The 21,560-nt window shown below is 40.1% G+C and overlaps 1 protein-coding gene across 2 annotated transcripts in view; it reads left to right on the plus strand.

The window, feature by feature from the left end:
* Positions 1-21,560, plus strand: part of SYNJ2 (synaptojanin 2) — a 69,868-nt gene that overhangs the window by 19,722 nt on the left and 28,586 nt on the right. For both annotated transcript variants that reach the window (XM_086461143.1, XM_086461142.1), the window contains exons 3-7: positions 1,092-1,362; positions 4,382-4,607; positions 13,817-13,900; positions 15,716-15,777; positions 18,763-18,859. In XM_086461143.1, coding sequence (XP_086317269.1) covers positions 1,092-1,362; positions 4,382-4,607; positions 13,817-13,900; positions 15,716-15,777; positions 18,763-18,859 — 740 coding nt within the window. The remainder of the gene's footprint in view (positions 1-1,091; positions 1,363-4,381; positions 4,608-13,816; positions 13,901-15,715; positions 15,778-18,762; positions 18,860-21,560) is intronic.

Genomic DNA, 21,560 nt, shown 5'->3' on the forward strand with positions numbered 1-21,560 from the left:
ACTAATTGTTGTGTGAGAGTTGGCCAGCGCTTTAGGACAGTGGGTCCACCGTGGAGGGTTGAAGAGCAGTGCTACAAAGTGTTCCCTTTTGCTGTCTGAAGCCATACTGTCCCAGATTGTCACTGTGCCCTTAGCTAATTACCTTGGTCTTTGCAGGTGAGCTGCTGTTTCTGCTGTGCTAGAGCAATAAACATTTGCTCATTTCCACCTTTTATCACTAACTGGAGTGAATAGGCTGACATTGACTCCATTAGATGCCAATTTCAGTGAATCGGTTTCTTCCTAGGAAAATCAGTGTTTTCAGAACAATTGTTCTGCTGTTTCTTAATTACTTTATAATTTCAGGGAGAATGAGCAGCAGTTGAAATCCTGCTGTGTATGAGAGATCTGATTACAGTGGTGTTCTCAAGCTTCAAAATCTATCTTTTAGTTTTGCGGCCCTGAGGTTCAGCTGCTTCATGATTTCACAGTTTGCTTCACAGCCATGAGAGATGGAATTCTTTTAGTGATAATTGAGGTTGTCAACTAATCATATACACTCTTTTGTGACATAAAAAGCAAAATCTCAAGAATTGGTAATACTGAAACTTTCTGAATGGCTGAACACACCCAGCATCAGATGAAGCCAGTAAGAAATCTGAATGCTTCGTATCTTTAAAATTCAGCAGTCAGTTGAAAAATCCATAGTGAGGAATACACTTTATCTCATAAGTGATCAGTCTTTTACCTTATCCTTCAATCAAATCCAGTGAAAACTATATGTTCTCAAGGGGGATGACATTTAAGTTTTGAGTAGTGTCCCAACACCAAGCTCATTGCACTTCATGAAGTGGGAAAAACACACACTAATGCAGCGAAGGATGTATAAGTATTGTGCAGTATTATGCAATTGCACTCCCTTATATGTAAAAGCAGTTCAGAAACTTAACCAAACATAGTCCATGTGCTTGTCGTTTGTATTTGTTTTCTGCTGAAGCAAAGATACTGGCCTCTGCTGGAGCCCTGTCAGCATTGCATGTGTCAGGACTAATGTGAAACGGCATAGCCTGTGTCCACCTGTAACCCTTTTGTAACTGTCTGTCACCTTCTAGGTAACGCTCGGCTGCACTTTCTGGTCCTGGTGACAGGCTGTACGTCGGTGGGAAAAATCCTGGATGCTGAAGTTTACAAAATTACTGCAACAGATTTCTGTCCTCTCCAGGAAGAAACCAAGGAAGAGGAGCGTGTTACTGCCTTGAAGAAAGTACTGAACTCTGGGATGTTCTATTTCTCCTGGCCTAATGCAGGCTCAAACTTTGACCTGACTGTGCGGGCTCAGAAGCAGGGTGATAACCACTATGAATCTGGTAACTCGTTCTTCTGGTTAGTACTGCATGTTATACCAAAGTCTTCTGTCATTCCCACCTGTATCTTATTGGTCAAACATTCTCAGAGGGAAATGAACACACATGTTCCAGGCGCACCTCCTTTCATTTCATTGTCGTGCCATTTCACAGGGCATGTGTCCTTAGTGAATTCATGGTTAACCTGGGTCAAACAAGTAAATTCTGTTTAATTAAAGTTAATCTGATAGTGAAATGAAATTGTAATAACGGTATTTTATGTTTTTAAGAAGGAAACACACTACAGAAACATGTCTCTGCATGTCATGAATAGTTTCCCCTGCAATTCTTTTTAATAATTTGCTTTAAAATTTACCTAATAGAAAACTGCACTTGAACTGTTCGTAAATCCCATCATCTGTGCTGAAGTATCTTCTATTTCTTTAAAAATGTATGTGTTTAGAGTCTGTAGTTTAATGTTTCAATAATATGCCCTAGTTTTTATATTGAATACATCAATATTAATGTGTTTACAGCTCAGTGTAAATGTATGTTGCACAGAAGGAAACTCCTGTGGTACACTGCTCTGTACTTCTTACTTTCTTGTGCTTATAAAGCAAAGAAAAATTATTTTTTGTTGTGGTAAGTATTGGTTGAGCAGAAAGGAAAACATACAGTGCTGTGTTTTGTCTTCTCTAGGTGGGTTCACCATTGATGTAATTCAGTTTGTTTGCTTTACAAGTTCTGGCAGAATGCTTGAATTCCTATACCCTCATTTTTTTCTTTTTAAAGGACAAGATAGTCACACAGGATGCATAGCTGTACTCGAACTAAATGAGGGTTATATAGTGTACGTGGAAAATAACTGGCAGAGTTAAATGTTGGTGTGCTGCTAGAATGTGTGATAAGTCTCGTGGCCCAAAGTAGGTGAATATTAAATAAGCAAAAGAGTTCATAATGGATGATAAATAAACATGAGAGAGCAGTTCATTCAGGCTAAATAGTCTTTCTAGCTGTGATATGATTTTGACTGGTATGATCCGGTGTTTTGAGTATAACTCAGAAGAGAGATACATAAAACTTGCTTTCAGCTGTGCTGATTATGCATCCCTCTCGAAAAGCTCACCAAGCATGTCAAGTCAGACAGGTGGCAGAAATGAGCTGTGTTCCAGTGGTGAAGCTCCTAAGGTGGCAGTAACCCTTAATAAAGAAACAACCTTTAAAGCAACTGGTTTTACTTGTACTGTCTTGAAGGTTTTCTTCTTGGAAGATAAATATTTGAACTTTCCTTCTGCACTGCTTCTGGCTAATCTAGAAGTAGCCCTTGAAGAGGTTCTGTTCTCCTATATGTTGTACAACAGAATCACGGAATGTTAGGGATTGGAAGGGACCTCAAAAGATCATCCAGTCCAACCCCCCTGCCAGAGCAGGACCACCTAGAGCGGGTCACACAGGAACACGTCCAGCTGGGTTTTGAATGTCTCCAGAGAGGGAGACTCCACAACCTCCCTTGGCAGCCTGTTCCAGTGCTCTGTCACCCTCACAGTGAAACAGTTTTTCCTTATGTTAACATGGAACCTCCTGTGCTCCAGCTTGCACCCATTGCCCCTTGTCCTGTCATTGGCCGTCACTGAGAAGAGCCCGGCTCCACCCTCCTGACACTCACCCGTTACGTATTTATAAACATTGAGGAGGTCACCCCTCAGTCTCCTCTTCTCCAAGCTAAGGAGACCCAGCTCCCTCAGCCTTTCATCATAAGGGAGATGTTCCACCCCCTTAACCATCTTTGTGGCTCTGCACTGGACTCTTTCAAGCGGTTCTCTGTCCTTCTTGATGACTGGTGACATCCCATTTAGGGCAAAAAGATGTACCGAAGAAAATTTATCTTGAGGCAATTAAGTGATATGGGAAATTTCAGACCAAACAGTAGATACTTGACAAAAGTAAACAATGGGATAAATAGTTACATGATGAAAAGTATCAGATGACCTTAGTTATATCGCCTGGATGTGTTCCTGAGTGATCTACTCTGGGCGGTCCTGCTCTGACAGGGGGGTTGCACTGGATGATCTTTTGAGCTCCCTTCCAACCCCTAACATTCTGTGGTTCTGTGATAAGCAACACAAACTGCCTGTTAAATGAACTGCAACCACAAAAAAATTCTACTGGAATTTGTCTGAGTGAGGACTTCCTCTGTGAGTAGAGCTAGGAGAAGGAGGTGGAAGAGATACCAAAAATTGTTTTACAGCTTCTTTTTCAGTTACATATTTAGTTTAAAAATGTAAGAATGACTTGCACCTTTTTCAGTGAAATGCTGTACTCTAGAAGAACAATTCTTTAGGGGTTTCACTAGATTTAATAACTCTTGTACAGATCCGGTGTTGAGCAATAAATGATCATAAAAGGAGTGTTCTTGGTCTCATCTGTGACTAAAGGCACATTTTGAAAAATGAAATGAGGAAAGCCATCATAGTAGAAGAGACTAGCATCACTGTTAACCAGGCGTGATTGGTTTCTTGGGTTGTTGATCTTAAAATAAATTGAAGGTTAAACCAGATATTCCTCTTAATTTTAATAGCACTTTTTTCAACATCTCCATTGACTTATGCATCCAGTTTCTGCTTGGAAGATTTTTCCTGAAAATCATGGCGGATTTTGAAATGGCTTTTCATCCTGTGGTGTATGTTAAGATCTGGGCAGTACCGTTCAAAAACTAATTAGCTTGACAGCACTGTAATTTATGAAAAAGATTACTGAATATAAATGTATTTCTGGAGCTGGAAGAGGTGACATTGCACCTGAATTTATAAGACAGAGGTATGAGATGCAAGGGCAGCACCCTGGTGGTAGCAGTGCTATTAAAATTTGCCATGTTCTGTTCACTGTAGTAGTTCACAAGGCTTTCTTCCTGATATTTCCTGGTTTTGGATAAAGTAGAGGTACAACAGAAAAGGAGCCGCAAAACATTAGTTGCTTAAATTAGTGATTGTTGCGGGGTAGCACCCATGCCTGTCTGTCCTCTCTTATTCAGTAATGTGTCTGTGTGTTGTAACTTGCAGGAACCAGCTGTTGCATGTGCCTTTTAGACACTACCAGGTGAACTGCTCTGACTGGTTGCTGAAAGTGATCTGTGGTGTAGTGGACATTCGCACTGTTTATGCTTCCCACAAGAAGGCGAAAGCCTGTCTCATCTCTCGCATCAGCTGTGAGCGAGCTGGTGTCCGGTTTCACGTTCGAGGGGTCAGTGATGATGGACATGTGTCTAACTTCGTCGAGACAGAGCAGGTAAGTGGATATATCCGATAGCTTTGAATAATTCAGTCCACTCAAGTTTGACTGGGGCAGAATTTCCAACAAGAATTAAAAGAGTTCAGCAAATGTTGTTTGTTTTTTTTTTTTCTGAGAATATGTAAAATATTGTTGCATGACAGATCTATTTGGTTTTGCTCATTAAGCATTTCTGTGCGATCTTTTCTTTTTCTGTATTTCTGACTTTTCCATGTGCATAATTTTCACTAATACATCTGACTTTTTTCCTGAATGTGAAAGACTGACCATTTGATATCGTAGTGAAATACAGACATGGGTTTTTAAACCATTCAGAAAGCTCTGTGTGTTAATTCATGCAAAATCAACATGTATAACAATAAGGTTCTCCATTGCATGAAACGTCCTTAGATTTACAAGTCACGAGGCCTATGTATTAAACAAAACAATGTTTTAAAATCTGTTCCAGAATAAATATTACACTTTTATACATTGTGCATACATTTTAAAGATTTTTTTTTCTAAAATTCATCGTGTTTCCCATGCTATAGAATGTTGGAGAAGAACTAGTTTGAAAGATTTCCGTAAAGAAATGATCTCTACACTTCATTTCTCTTTCATTCATTTGGAGTATGTTAATCCATACCACCAGGTTTGCTGGACTAAGCGTTGAAAGTCCCTTGCATTACGATGTCATAACTGCGTCTACGCTGATGTGAAAGAATTTGGTTAGGGATGCTGGGGGTGATTTTCAGCAAACACTAGAGCTGAGATTTGCTTTTGGCTCTAAGGAAGTCACTTGGAATCATATGAAATCTTATCATAAATATTCATGTTTCAAGTTACTCCTGTCTGCCTTATTGGATTGAAGCCATCACTTCTTTGTATGGTTAAGTTTTTCAGCTATAAACCAAGGGTGGTTATTAACTTCCTGCCTCACAGGACTTTTGCAGACCAGTGAGGACAACATTTATAGAAGGTAGGTAGTGTATCTGTGCTATGGTGAAGAAGAGCTCTCAGTGCTCAGATACATCACTCTAGATAAGAGGAAGCTGCCCAGTAAAGGAGCTGGCTTTGCTGGGAGTCAAATAATCTTTGGCTAGTAAAGGAAATGGAGGAAAAACACCATCTTCTCAGAGTCAGGCAAATTACAGTGTAACTAATTTTGAAAGAGACTGCTTTATGGAAGTCCTTTTGCTTTGTGGAAGATTCTATTCAGTGAGAGGTGGTATGACACAGTTTTTATACATAGGTGGTAAAAACCTTATTTCCAGTTGATGCTGAGACGAAATATGTGGGTGAAATGAATTCAGCAGGATCCCTTGATGGACACAGCTAAACAAAATAACATGAGTCAGTTGGTTTTGTTACACACGGTTTAGCTTACTGCCTTGAAAGTGAACAAAAAGCAGTGGACCCTGAAGAATGTGAAATGTTCTGTGCTAGCTGAAATGAATGCTTTCTTATTCAAGTGTAATCACCTTTTCCTTTTTAAATAGAAGCACTAATTACAAGCAGTCAGAACCATCTTACAGAAATGGATGTCTCTATAAGCAGAACAGATAAATGACTGGTAGCAGTTTTCAACAAAGGACAAGGAACTGCTTCTAAAATTGGGGTGTTTTCAGTGTCTTCTGGGCAGATCTACAAAACTGTGTATGTAGCATAGATTGGTTTTGTATGTGTATGTATGTGACTATATACGTAGGTGCACATAAAATGAAAGTACTTTGCTTATGTAATGCTTATAAAGGGAGGCTGGTGAGACATGTGTATGTGACAGAGTGAGTGTAGCAGAGAGATACTGAAGCTAGCTGTGTCATTACTTGTTCCAGAAGAGTTAGTACCTGTGTCACTGTAGGACTGTGCCTGACTGCTGAGAGTGTCAACCCCCCTCAAAAATGCCCATCCTTTAGCACTAGTGTTTCCTCATGGCATTGTGTGAGTGTAGCAGCTCATTCTCAGTTGCTGTCCTTTCTGTTATTCCACTGCATGAGGCAGGCATGTTTTCAGGCACTTGTTTGTCCAAACTTCAGCAATTTTTGGGTTCTTTCAAAGTTTCCTCTAAGATGTTACTTTGATGGTGCAGCTTTAACCTCTTCATCTTCTGTTCTGCCTAAGGACACATGTAGAGGTGTCTTAGACTTGGCAGTGCTGCATTGCTCAGCAGAACGCCTGGAGGAGTTGCAGACTGGTCTTCCCAGTCTGCTGGTGGTGTATTCCCAAGTCTGCTGGTGAGGTTTGATCCCCAAGACATGCTCAAAGCACGCACAACGTTACACATATGACTTTCTGCTCAGTGGCCAGAGTTCTCATCGGCGATGTGGGCGGCTTTTTGCTCATGTACTTCCTTTTCCTGGTTCGCGTGCATTTTCAGTAGGCTGCCCTGGCAGCTTTCCACTTAGTGTTCAGGCTTCCACAAATTCTGCTTGCTGGATGCCAAACTCTTCCCCTTCAGTGCTTGGGTCTCTAATGTCAGCCTCTGAATTCTCTGCTAATTATTCTCTTTTGTGCCTCTGCTCCAAAGCAGCTGCAAGTCAAGTCCTGCAGCACCTACATCTTTCTAGAAAGTCTGTCAGTGCATTGGGAGATGCAGATAGGTCTGCTCACCGAAAAGTGGAATTTTCCCCTGGAACTTTGGAACAGAAGGGACATATGCTATTTTAAGTAATAACTTAGTACAGTCTGCTATTTTAGTTGAGTGCCTTTTTATGAGCGTTAGTGCAAAGTACGTTACTCAGGATTTGAAAAACATTCTCTTGCTGAAATGCAGAGGAAAGAAAATGTCAGGAAGGGTTGTCAGCTTGCTTTCAGATCAGTCTCACATTTGCAGCACTGCACTTAGCAGTTGTCTAATTATGGGAAGTACTTCTGCTATCCTCATTCGTTGGGTCAGAAGTAACTCATTCTCTTTAATTATATTCCTGGAGTACATTATGTTGCAAATTATTAGCATGAAAAATAAGATGGCCTTTGCATCCCAGCAGAAAACCTGAGGATTGGCTCCTGGTGAGTGGCAAAACAGTACTTGGTTGCTAATGCTTCCCTTAGCTGCGACTGGGTCAGGCTCTTCCCAGGAGCTGCTGTGCTTTGTTCCTGTTCAGCAAGGGGCTGCTGTGACGTGGGAGGACTGAAGGCTTTTGAGTGTTTTGTACTTGAGTAAGCAAAAGCACAAGAGTGAAACTGTTATAGGGTGAAAGGCTCGAGTAGGGTTTGTAGTTTTAAAGGATTGTGTGGTTTTGTTTGGTTTTTGTTTTTAAAGGAGAAAACAAGGTTCCTGTTGCTAATGGTGATAAACACTAGTTTTACTAAGCTGCGTGTCCTAAGACAGCAAAGTTGGGCTAACCACTGGGATGCCTGAGATCCAGTGCAAGCTGGCATCCGCTTACCATTAGGAAGGAAGAGTCCTAGAATAAACTCTCTCCTACTTTCATAGTAGACTACTGACTAATGGCCTATGAGGTAATATCTTGGCCGAGTAACATTTTGTTTCCATTTGCTGCAGCCTGTACAGTATAATCGCATGCTGGCTGTATGCTTTCATGGATAAATAGCACCCTAGGATTCTGAAAAGCCAGGACTTTTCCCCCCCTTTGTAGAAATTGCTTCTAACATTTTTCTGTTTTTAGAAGAGGGAGAAACAATTAGTCTTATCTCCAGGCAGCTCCTTTATGCATAGATGGTATGCTTTTGTCTCCCACTGAGTTAGCCTTGTGGCATTTTAGCTCTGCAATGAGTCATTTTTTTGTGGGCTTACTTAACGGCTGTGACTCACAGTGTTTGAGAAGAAGGGGAAAAAAGTTAAATATCTCACTTCACTTTTGCTTTTCAAAAAAAAAAAGGTGCTACTAGCAGATCTTTCAGATATTTGATAATTTGGCTTGCATCTTTACAAAGGAAAATGAAGAAAGAAAAAATGGTAGGAAACACGTAAGGAAAAACAAAATATGAAGGGAAGAGAAAAGAGGGCTTTTTTTGAAGTCACTCTAGCATGTACTTCCAGATTTGCTGCAAGTATTTTGTAATGGGATGGCAGCCCTTTCTACCTGCGGTTTTGCAGTTAATCCTGAAGTAGTTTTAAAATCAGTCTCTTAAACTTAAATGCTTCCCTTCACCCTTTCTTCCTCGGTTGGTAATCCCTTAAAGTTGAGACTGTATCACATTCTTTTAATTCTTTTCTGCTGATAGCATTGAGAAACAAGCGTGCTTTCTTCATGTAGTTTGTGTGCCTGTCACTGTTTACATTTCAGCTCCTCCCCCAGTTGTCCTCCAAAGAGCCCTGCTAAACTCTTAATATCTCAGTATGAGATTTACAAGGAACAACTCTAATTTACCAAAGATAAATGAATGGTTTCAGTTGTTTTCCCCTTCATGGAGCTGTTCAGTGAAGAAAATGGAATCCTTGACAAAGCATTAAAAGGAAATGCCATGAATTTGGATTAACCTTCCCTTTCTTCCAGTTTAAGAAAAAAATGTCTGGCATGGATTAAGAAAAATGATCCCTATTTCGCAGTAATTTCTAGACCGTGTTGGCTAGCTTTGCAGGAGAGGAATGGATACAATCATGTGGTTAATTTATTTTCTGGATCAAGTTTTAGTATGGCCCCAGACAGGGCAAAGAGGATTATTTTGGCAAGTGTATCCTTGGATCCTGTGGTCTGAGCTAAAGGGACTCATGGAGAGGTATGTTAAGGCCATCTGTTATCCATGCTCTTTGTGGCTTGTGTGGCAGAGCTGGGGATCCCAGAACAAGCCACGTGAGTATCCATTTCATCATGGACTGTGTCTCTGTGTGCCCCTTGAGTCTGTAATGAATTTTGCTCTTTGAAGTTGTGACCAGATAATTCTTTGCTTCAGATGAAGCCGAGTGACGGAGACTAGTGAATACATTATTGCAGTCAATGAATGGGCGCAGCATGCTGGGATTAGAACACCAGCTGGTTGATGTAGGTGTTTGCTTCTTGCTAAGAAGCAGTACCAGTTTGCTTCTTGCTCAGAAGCTTACTAGGAGTACCTGTGCATGAAGCTTGTGTTACCAGGAAAGGTCCTTGGATCAGAGGGGCAAGGCCTGGCCCTATGCAACAGAAGAGAAAGATTGAGAAATGCCCTCTTGCACTGTCAGCACTATCACCCTTGATCCTGGAGTCGAAGAAAGAGACCACAAAAAAAAGTCTGAGACAACAGAAATTGAAAGAAAACCAAGGCAAATTCTAACAAACACCAGAGGTCAAAGGACAAACAATCTATTATCAAGGCACATGGGTTAAGTATCCAGTTGCTATTATGTTGTCTGATGGGAAACTACAGGAAACATGTCTGAAAATCCATCCCGCTAACTGGATTGGATTGTTCGATGGGCCAAGACCCTTTGAGATTACTGAAGTAGTCCTCAAGTATTTTGAAGTTTTGATAGACATGAACATTCTCCCTGGGGCAAGTAGGCAACAACTTGCTGTCATTTTGGATCTAAGACAGAAGATAAGACTCCACAATAGCTTTGTGAAACCTAAAGAGAGAGATTTAGCAGTATGTATCAACACTAATGACAAAGTGTTGTCCAAAATGTAACTGGTTATTGTTAAACTTTTAGAGGAAAACTGTTGAGATCTTCTTGAATGTATTTCTTGTCCATGAGTTAAGGAAAACAGAGAACAGGAAAATTCTGGAAATAAAGTGCTGTTTATTTTTCTTTTAAGTTTCTTTTCCCAAAGAACTGTTAATCTTCTGTGTAGTGCCTTAGAATAAAAGAAATGGATCTGCTAGAGGACAGGGTAATAAAGTCAAAACTAGAACGACAAAAAAGTGGGACAGATATGCACTTGTAGAAAACATGACATTGAACAAAAAATGATCAAGGCTTGGAAGAATATGAGAAAAGAAATTCTGTACTTATCCATGCATAAATGCTGGAATTGCATAAGCAATGAAGTTGGAATCTTTTATTTATGAGTGTAATTTGAACCTAGATGTATTACCAGTGCTTATTCAAGATTTTAACAAATGGGGTTTCTGACAGTGTATATGGGTGTTAAGATTACGTCTGTTCCTGAACTGGAAAGTCTTCTTAGTCTCAGTCTTTCAATCTGCTCACTTAACAAGTCTGCTGGTAGGAAGGCTGTTGCCACTATTATTGTAAGGTCAAGGGGCATACATAATAGAAGGCAATGTGAAGATCAGGGGTCGTGTTCCTTAGAGTGGTAGTGAAGGATAGTGGGTATTGCTGAAATTCAGGGAAGATTTGCACTGTTGTAGTGCTTAATGAAATGGTTACAGCCTGTTCAGGAAGAAATGACTGGCAGAAAAGGGTATTATTCTCCCACTCATTAGGAAATACTAGGTCTTTTTCCAACTCACTGGCAGCTTGGAAGAAAATAATTTTGGATTCATCTGGGTCATGAGAATGACATGAGAATTGGGAAAGACCACAGAATGGCTCCACAGAACAGGATGATGAGCCCTGTAAGTGAAAAGAAAAAAAAAGAAGTGCTAATGTGGAGGATTTTCTTCTGAATTACTGTGTTGGAGAAGCCATGCTCCCCGTTCAAAAACCTCATCTGAATTTCTAAAAGCTACATGGCAGTGTGCATAAAAATGTCAGTTTCTTTAAAATGCCCTGTCATCGTAGGGGAGTTCTGTATTAGACTTCATCCTGACAGAGAACCCCCTCAGTCTATCACATCAGGGTGGGAGCATCCTGTTTAGATCACAGGAATGATCCCCAAATAGTTTGCAATTTTTTTATCATTGTTCAGTTCTCCAAATGGACAGCTTAATATAGCAGAAAACAGAAGAGGTAATGGGTGAAAAACAGTGAACGGAAAATGTGAGTGATAGTAGTAACAAACATCTGTTAACTCTTACGATGTTGAATCACTAATAAGTGGAAATACAAGCATCTGTTAATGCAAAAAGGCAGAAATATTTGGTCAGTATTTTTCTTCTGTATTTGGCATAAAGAAGACAGGTTATACATTCATGGTCTGTAACTGATGTAATACTTTCCATTTATCTGTAGCTCAAGAAGATGTTAAACTGCAGGTATTAAAATTATTATTATTATTATCTTTTAATTAGTGGGTCTAGAGAATTTGCAGCTGGGAATTCTAAAAGAGCTGGCCAAAGAGATACTTGAGCTGTCGATTTTTCAGTTAGTTATGGAAACAGGGACGTTCCAGAAGACTGGAAAGAAAACTGATCCTCTGTAGCAAGCTGCTTGAGTGGCCAAATTGTACTTCATATAAAGCTTTGTCTGTATTCGTCATCAATAGATGTTTCATTTCAACTTATTCATTGTTAAGGTGGTGATTGTTGTCAAATTTTGAAGTGAGCCAGACCTGATTATTTTTTGCATAGATTCAGGACCTGATCCTCATTTAGCATGAGTCAGAATAATGCTGGGGCTGTCAGTGGAGCTACACAAATTTGCTCTACCTTAGAGTTGCCTCCTCTGGGTCCATGACTGTGAGTGAAAAGATGATTCAGTGTTCAGAAGTCACTGACTCATCTTGGTACCACCTGTCTTGGGGAGAATGTGATAAAGAGGAAGAAGGTGGGCCTGCTCACTCCTCCCTCTTGTAGTCCAATTGCAGGACAAACTCTTCTGAGCATAGAAGTGCAAAGAAAAGGTGCACCAGTGTGTTGCCATGGTAATTAGCTCCTGCGCTTAGGTACTGGCAATGTTTAGAAAACTTTACTGGAGAGTGTGTTTTAGAGCCATGTTACACTGTGAGGCAGGCCTCGCAAGGAAGCTTCTCTGAGCAACATCCTCTCTTGCAGGGGGTTGTGCTAGAATGCGATGCAACAGAGAAGGGTTCTTAATTCATTGGTGTGTGGCTAAAACCATCAAAACATACAGTTTTGCACTACATCTGGGCTAGCCATCATTCTAACACTGACGCGTCCCTGGAAAAAAACACTTAAATCTTCCATCTTAGTGCAATGGGGATAGTTGTCAGTGCTCTGCAAATATGTTGTAAAGATTAGTTAGATAAAACTGTGACAGAATATTTAAATACCCACCTCTCTGGTGTAGCTATACTTCTTCTTTTCACACGTGTACCTCTAAAAATTGTGGGTTGGGAGTGATTATAAAGATGAAGGTGCTTCCCCTGAGCCACCCGGCCAGCACGTCTAGTGGTAAATCCAAAAATACAAGCCACATTAAAGCTGTAGACTAATGCATTTTCATGTTCTTTTCTATTTTGGGAGCTACTAGCCAGCTGGCAGCAGGTGTGCTAAATGATATGATGCAGTTAGAGAAGCAGCTACCTGGATGACCTGGATACCATTCCTCCGCAAGGCCGCAGAAGACTCATTGTCGTGCATGAGATAGCGGAGATGTGTATCATGTATCCCCTGTGGAAAACAGCCAGGATTCCACTGCTAAGTATAGGCCAGGGGAGTGAGCTGGGCTTTGCACAGTTGCTCTGTGGTCAGACTGAATCTGAAGATAGTACCTTTAGTGCTAAGTTAACATATAATGTAACGCTTTGCATAGGGGCTGGTGGAGGGGGCAGGCAAAGGGGGAAATCAGTCTTTGTACTTTGCATAGATTTGACTCAGAATCAGCTTGTTAGCAGTGATCATAAGAACAAATACTGAGGGAGAGTTTGAGGTCTGGTTAGGGGAGGAAATGGGGGGTTTGGAGCCTCTCACTGTAAACCTCCTGGAAAAGCAGTAGACCACATTGTGTTCACTGTGTCTCAGAATGGGAGTGGCGAAGCTGCTGGTTTCACTGAGATTTATTTGGACACTGACAGGGCACAACATGCAGTGAAATAAGAAATAGTAAATAAAGCAAGAGGTAAGCTTATCCCACACCTGACATGACCCATCATTGGTTACAAGGAGCAATGACATTTTGCACGGTTAAATTTTGTGAGAGAGACAGAAGGATAGTATATGGCTGGTCTTCCTGAGATCAAATCCTTCTTCATTGTGGATGAAAGATTCCTTCCTTCTTGCCAGTGGTGGTGTTTTAAATTTTCTTTCATTTCTGGTGAGTAGTGAGATGAATCTGCTGTGATGACATGATAGCAAATACGCTGTGCTTTGTTCCACTGCCTGGAGACTATGGAAAAGTAGCTGAGCAGTAAGTGGATACAGTGAGATACATGGTTTACTTTTTTTACCTTTTGAGTTCAGTATCTTAAACTGTCACCTGATGAAGGGGTCACAGACTGATAGGTCTAATTGCAGAACTCCTTCCCTTTGTTTTATTTTTGCAGACAATTTACTTGGATGATGATGTCTCTTCCTTTGTGCAGATCAGAGGTTCCGTTCCACTGTTTTGGGAGCAGCTGGGGCTTCAGGTAAACAAATAATCAAAAAGCCTACTTTACTTATCTCTCTTGCTACTTATAATTTAGAATTTACATGAAGTTTAATTGTTTTTTTTTTAAATGAGCTGCTCTTTTGTTTTAGGTTTACCTTGTAGGAAATTTTGCATGTTTAGATAAACAGAACTAAACCAGGCAAATGACTATAGTTAACTTTAAATTTAGTGTTTTTATGTGTTCATGTGCCTCTACAGGGAGCTATTTGTAAGGGACTATGTTCTAATGTCCTGAACTGAAGCTTCCAGCGATATCTTTATAACATTTTCAATTTGATTTGGAATAACCTTTCCTTCTGAAATGCCTGATTGGCTTGATGATATTGACCTCCAGAATAATATCTAGGGATACCCATAGCTCTATAGGAGGAGCATGTTACCTTGAAACAAAGTATAATGTCTAGATGGTGTGTTTGCTAGATTTCAGTCAAAAGGGTGATGATGGTCTAAGCTGATTATCTGCAAGGTAGAGATAGAGGGTTTCATCAGGAGATTATTGCATCAAGCCTAGTGGGTTACATACGGTCTGTGACTTACAGTTTATGTACAGTTACAAGCTCAAATAAGAATCATCTGAGCACTCTTTGCATTCTCTTAACAGAGGGATAGCAACTGGAATGAGTATGTACATCTATGCGTATATAATAGCAAAGAGAATACATAATACGACTTTTTTTTAGGTACTTTAAACATTATTTGATACTTTTTTATCATTAAATCTAGCACCTAGGTACCATTCAGAACCGCTGGATTTAGCACAAAAGGAAGATGACTAAAGGGTCTGTATTGTTGTCCATCAGCACCATCCAGTGCAATACTTGCTTCTTTTTATAAAGCAGGTCTGCCTGTATCGTTATGCATACATCCTGCCTAGGGTGTAGCTGTATCCAGCACTGTTATTCTGTATGTTATGAAGCCATAGAGCTTTTCTGCAAGTATTTTTGGCTAGTGAGTAGCATCTCTAGTTAAACAGAATTTTCAACTCTTTAGTAGGGACACAGTCTGCTTTTTTGCTTAATCTGGGTTAGATTATGCAGCTTTCCTTTATGTTGGTGAATACTCATAACTCTTATTCCTTGGATGTGAGTGTGCTGGCACTGGTGTTAGAAAGAATTGCAGAAACCAACCTCATGAAAAATGATGATGATGAATTACAGGAAACAATGTATGAGCCTATAAATAATTAGCAGAGTAGTTTTTGGAGAGGAAAGAAGCCCTCTGCATACTATAATAACAGTAGCTAGCATTGAAAAGGAGTTTGAAACTGCTGTTGACAGCCGTATTGAAAGTCCTATTAGATGGCACAGGATTTTATCCTTCATATTTTCAAAGGACTGTTCTGATGCTTTTTTGTTTCTGTAATAATGAAAGGTGAAAGAACTCAGGACACACAACCCATGGAACTGGCATAACTGTAGCCTTTTCTGCTGAGGGAAGTGCAGGAAGTGTGCTGGGCACACCATGTGCTCATGTGAGGCAGTGTGGGATATTTGCTAGAGGAAACTGGCGAAGGGATGTGATTTATTTGCCATAAAAAGATGTGTAGGTATCCCTTTTCTTAATGAAAATGGTGTTTTCACTTGTAATTGTAAATGTTGTTGTCTAATAAAAGCTGTGGCTTTTGTATTAAAGATGCTCTGTGTGTGGGTGTGTGGAGTCTGTTAGAGGGGTCTGGTGCTATTGAAGAGATGTTTTTCTCTGTAGGAAAAAGGGAGACATCTAGTGATTTAGGACTCTAGCAATTTAAAAGTTATTTCTCTCCTTTTTTTTTCCTTCCAATATTTTATTTTAGGTGGGTTCTCATCATCTAAGGCTTAACAGAGGTCTGGAAGCTAATGCTCCTGCCTTTGACAGGTAAGCTTCATTCCACTTCAGCAATAGCAGAGCAGCCTGGCACTTAGCCAAGATTCTACAACCTTATGCCTTCCTAGTAAATCCTGAGAGATGTGAAACATCTTTCAGATGATGTAGCCAATCCCTCAGGTGGTGTGGATTATTATGTGGGTTTGCTTAATTTATTCACTGATTTTCGTGCATTTTCCTTTATTTTTTCAATGGTAATTGAATTAATTTGGTCACCTGGTTTGTTTCTGTAAAAGCTAAGAAATACTGACACAAAAGGAAGGTCTGTATAGTCCTTTAATTTACACTTAAGGTACACAGAATTTGTTGTTTACCACTGTAACCCAGGTAATTAAAAAGTAAAAACTGCTTCCGCTCCATTCTGGATTTACTGATACACAGATATAACAGTGTGTTATTCTATGATCAGTGTTGTATGATGCTATCATGCTGGTGCTTTTCTACTTTACTCAAAGACTGTCTTGTAAACCTTTTCAAACCATTAAGACTGCTTGTCAGCTGGAATCTGTAAAAGAAGCCATGCATTAGCTTGATTCCTTTGAATATCTAACTATGAAATGCTATCCTTTAAGGGCAAACTCCCATGGATATCAGTGGGAACTTTGGCTGAGAAAGACATGAAGAATTTGGCCTGTGGCAAATCTTGAACTTGTCAGTTGTAAGGTTATGCGATTAATTTCTGGTTTGGTTTGGGTTTGGCAAATCAAGAGTTTATGTTGATTTTGCATAAGGCCTCTCAATTCCTCGATTTCATTTACTGCAACTGTTAGCAAACATGACATTAGTGACTGTTAATAGTTTTGCAGAACTGAAGACCCCAAACAGAGATTAGAATCTAAAGGGACTATGCACCATAGCAGTCTCTGCTCCAAAGGGTCTTAGCCTACATTCTCCAAGCTTTTTAAGGCTCTTAAATCCTACTGAATTCAAATGCCTTTGAGACTCATGGTCTTGTGGTCATCTGGTGCTGTGATAACATGCCCTGCCAGTGTCCCTGAAGCTCAGTCTTACAGGTTTGCGTTCCACAGCAGAGATAGTTAATATAAGGAAAAAGCATTAACTTATTCAGCATCTTCTTGAGCTGCCCAAGAAATTGCAAGTACCTCAGCAAGGAAAAACTCTGTTAAGACCATTTAGGCCAAAGAATCTTTTGCTTTTGTCTCTGACCTTGATGCACCTGGTAAATAGTTTTATTGTAAGAAACATGAACACTCTTCCTTCCCAGCAAAAGACAGACATGGACCTGCTTGAGTGGGTACAAAGGAGGGCCACGAAGATGATCAAGGGCCGAAGCACCTCCCCTGTGAGGGCAGGCTGAGAGAGTTGGGGTTGTTCAGACTGGAGAAGGCTCTGGAGACCTTATAGCAGCCTTCAAGTACTTAAAGGGGGCGTACAGGAAAGGTGGGGAGGGACTCTTGGTCAGGGAGTGTGGTGATAGGACAAGGGGTAAAGGGTTTCAAACTAAAAGAGGAGAGATTTAGATTAGATATCAGGAAGAAATTCTTCACTATGAGGGTGGTGAGACACTTGGAACAGGTTGCCCAGAGAAGCTGTGGATGCCTGTCCCTGGCAGTGCTCAAGGCCAGGTTGGATGGGGCTTTGAGCAACCTGGTCTAGTGGGGGGTGTCTCTGCTCATGGCAGGGGGGTTGGACTAGATGATCTTTAAGGTTCCCTCCAACCCAAACCATTCTATGATTTTCCTTGTGCACAGTAAAGCCTTTAGGTTAGATGAAGTTAGGGATCTGCAAAAGATAGTCCTTTTGACAATGGGCAAGGAGTAAGCAACTGCTTATGTGGAAAAAGACACTGAAACTTAACAACCTGCTACTTCTGAGAGTGTTAGAGTGGATTTAGCCTGTTACATTTAACCATCTGATTAGTAGGTTAATGTGTTGAGTAGGTTAATGTGTGAGAAGTGAATGGTAATCTTGTTAGTGGATCTTTTTTTGTCCCCTCTCCCTGAGAAATCCTTGGGGAGCTCTGCTTACAGTACTCAAGCAGGTGACCTGGGCTTCAGCACTTTTGTTGTAAGGAAGCAACACTGGCAGAGAAGTAGGATGTTGATGCTGGGATCAGAGGAGTGCAAATGTATGGGAAAAGTTGGCATACAGAGAACTGGTTGCGGAATCAGGAGCACAGATAGCACCAGAAAATACATTTAGTCATGTTTCTTGAAGGCCATGCTGATAACTTTTTCTTTGTTTTCTCCCATTCTGTGGTTTTCTGTGTGGCTTATTTCTGGTTATAGGTTTTAAAGGTGCATGCCAGAAGGTGCGTGCTTGCTGTTTTTCTGACACTTTACCATTGCGTGTTGCTTTGCAGAGTGTAATAGCTTTTAATTTGTGTGAGTGTTTATTTTATTTTTCTTGTCTATTTCTATCCAGCTTCTTCTTAAGTACTACTACAGTGTTGTTAGTACATGATAGAGGATGGCTTTAAGATCTAATTGTTTCTTGATGATCCAGCACAGCTCCTATAGCACACACATGCTAACTTGAAAAAAATTTATTGAGGGGAGAATGAGTGCCTCTGCATGTGACTAAAAGCTCTTGGCGTGAGAGTCCCTAAAGGTCAGGCTTTGAGAGGTTGGGCATATATGCCAAAAAACCCCCCCACTTGTCTTATTTTGTGTTTTTCCTGAAGAATCTCACCTCAGCCAAGAGGTGAGAGCATACAAAAGTCAATACCAAAGCTAACAATGACACAGAAGATCTGGGGCCTGTTTCGCAAGATGCTTCTTTAAGTTTAGTACAAAATACTGTGTCCGTTAGTTGCATATTTCCAACATTTGTATATTTCCACCATTTGTACTTAATAATGGATTGCAAGGAAACTGAGGAAGGTGTCTGTAGGTGCTGTGACTGAAACTTTCTGCTGGATGGAACAACCAGCAATCTCTGCTTCTGTATTTTGGAAAAGGTAGTAGGCAACATGATATGGTTTTGTTTAGTACCTATTATGGTTTACTCTTGTAGGCATATCATGCTTTTGAAAGAGCAGTATGGAAAACAAGTGATCGTTAACCTGTTGGGAAGCAGAGGAGGGGAGGAAGTGCTCAACAGAGCTTTTAAGGTAAAAGCAGTAAATTTTTTTTTTTTTTTTTGATGAATGATTTCCCATAAGCCTCCATGTTCTTCGGTTTCCCGTCTGGCCCAGAAGGTGATGAATAGTATATCTGAAGAAATGGTGTTATCCCTTTGCTAGATGTTACATATGGAGGGAATGGTGCTTCATAGTCTCGTGGCTTAATTTGCAGCACTGCCTTCCTGTTTGTTTCTTCACGTATTTATGCACATTCTTTTTAACCGGACTTTAAAAAAAATTGCCCTAATTTTCCTGAGGGTAGTTCACATTCGGAAGAATGAGTAGTAGTCAGGTTTGTCCTAGTATGTAGTGAACTATGCAGTCAGGTGCCTTGTGGGATTTCCAGAACTGCTTGGGGGCCAGGCCCTGACCCTGGCTCTCTGAGTTTAAGCAAGCTGTCTTGCTCTGATTGTAATGGGAAATACCTATTTTGCACTCATTGTGATGGGAATTGGCTGCTTGAGCACCAGATGAGGGTCTGGTGTATGGAGAGAGGTTTTCCTGGCCCCTAAGTGTCCCTAGGCACAACTTACACCTGAAAGCATCTGTGTTGTGCTTTCAGGATGTCAGGCATTGTAGAATTAAAGCTGCATTGAGTTCTAGTGCAGTATTCTCGTGGCCAGATTTTTAAAACTAATGTGTACTTGAAGCTGCAGGTTGGCACTGAGTGGGATTTGCAGCAGCGCATAGCTGCCTGAATCTGACTGGAGGTTGATAGAAGTCTGCCTTCTAAGTGCCTGCTGCTTCAGAAAACTGACATAGATACTTTGTAGTGTATCTTCCTAAGAATAATATAAAGAATGGTTTAAAAGTATACACCTGTAGTAAGTGTTATGTATTTATCATTGGTAAAGAATGATACAACAGTTCTGAGTTCAAATGTTTACTGTGTGAGACTAAGCAAAATGAAAATTATAGTTGAATAATAGCTCCTGATTTGTTTCTCACTCAGTTGGAATAATGTACCCAAGACGACACAGTTTTTCTGTGTGACCATTTCTTCCTCCTCCAAAAGAGTTGGGGAGGACTAATAGCTTCCCTAGTGAAAAGTGACAAAATGACAATCTGCCCCGGTACAGAATACAGCCAAAGAAAGTGATTATGATTAAAGCTCACAAGGCAATGAGGAAGGTACAGAAGTGAAGTCTGGTCCTAGCTCTTGTTTCAGCTTCTTACTGAGTCTCTGCATGACACAGATAAGCCCCTATGATCTCTTGATTTCCCTATCTTTAAAATCGTTTTTATCATTTATTTTGCAAAAAGATTGAGATTTAGGGGTAAGAGATGTTGATCACTTGCAAAATGCTCAAATAACTTATGAGGATACAAATCTGACTTCTTATTAATTAAATACTGATATTTTGTCAAACACTTGCATTCTTTAAGACAGTATTCTGGCCTGTATCGTACAAACAGAGATTAAGTCAGAAACACGGCAACTCTAGAATAACGAAAGACCTTGCATTCATTAATTTATTTGAAATAAAGATCTGTTTTAATTGTTAAACTTTATTGACATTTAAAAATAAATCGATTATGAAAGCAGGCTGTGAGCTGGAAGAGTTTAGACTGACAGCACTGGAAACTGAAGTTTTGTATCCATTCAAGACAACTGCCTCTTGGTCTTTTCTTTACCTTTGTGTTTTTAATAATGGATGTTTGGAAAAAATATATAGTTAATTTTTCCTTTGATTATTTTAAAGGGCTTGAATTAAAAATGAAGTAATTAATAGGGAAATGATTAGGAATGAAAATTTTTCTCCTTTTCTGTTATTAGTTTGTTTCTTTGTTTCTCCATCTTCCTTTGCCTGTATTCCTTCCTCTTCTCCCAACTCTTGCTGCAATCTTAGTAATTCTTGTTAGAGGTAGTTCAAAATATTCTTGTAATTACTGCTGTTGTATTCCCTTGGTTAGAATGTCACTGCTACCATTCGTTTATGGAACAGGAACAAATGAAAAATTGTAAATGACCAACTTCAGCTGTTACCTGAATTGGCTGTTTACCAGACTAAAAATCAATACTGTTCCCAGTAACGCTGTTCCTCTCATAAGCATCCCATATAACAGATGTGATCATGTTTACAGTAAAAGCAATGCTGTAGTTTAGAATTACAAATACTCTAACAATGATTTGCACTGAGGCAGTGGGTAAATGTCATCCTCAAGTGCATTGCTAATGCCAGCTGCAGTAAAGGCAAGTTGAGGTGTCTGTAACGGAGAAGCCGATACCAAGTGTTCTGGCTTTTGTAACAGTGTGATGAAATGTATTTTTCACGTCGCTCTCCAAACACCAAGCAATACCTTTAAATTTATTTCTTCAGGGAAGGCTTAATGGCTTTCTTGATACAATTACACTGGTGTAACTGCTGCACATACACTTCTAATGTAATACCAGAATTGTTTTGTTCGGTTTGTGTCACGATCTAAGTGGGGAAAAACATTCAGCTCTTGGGATGAGAATGTGCAGGAGGGAAGGGAATAGACAAAGGCTTGCATAGTTAAAGTTAATATAACAGTTATTTCTGGCTTTGTCATGGAGAGCGGGATGTATTATTGTCCTATCTATTGCAGATACCATAATGAAATTTGTGGTGATTATGGAAATGCATGTGAGGTCACGGAAATTGGAGATGAAATAATGAGGCTATTTTTGCCTCTTCTTTCACTTTTGTGGTTCACCACAAACATT

The sequence above is a fragment of the Leptosomus discolor genome, chromosome 2 (assembly GCF_034619465.1).
Source record: "Leptosomus discolor isolate bLepDis1 chromosome 2, bLepDis1.hap2, whole genome shotgun sequence".
Lineage (NCBI taxonomy): Eukaryota > Metazoa > Chordata > Aves > Leptosomiformes > Leptosomidae > Leptosomus > Leptosomus discolor.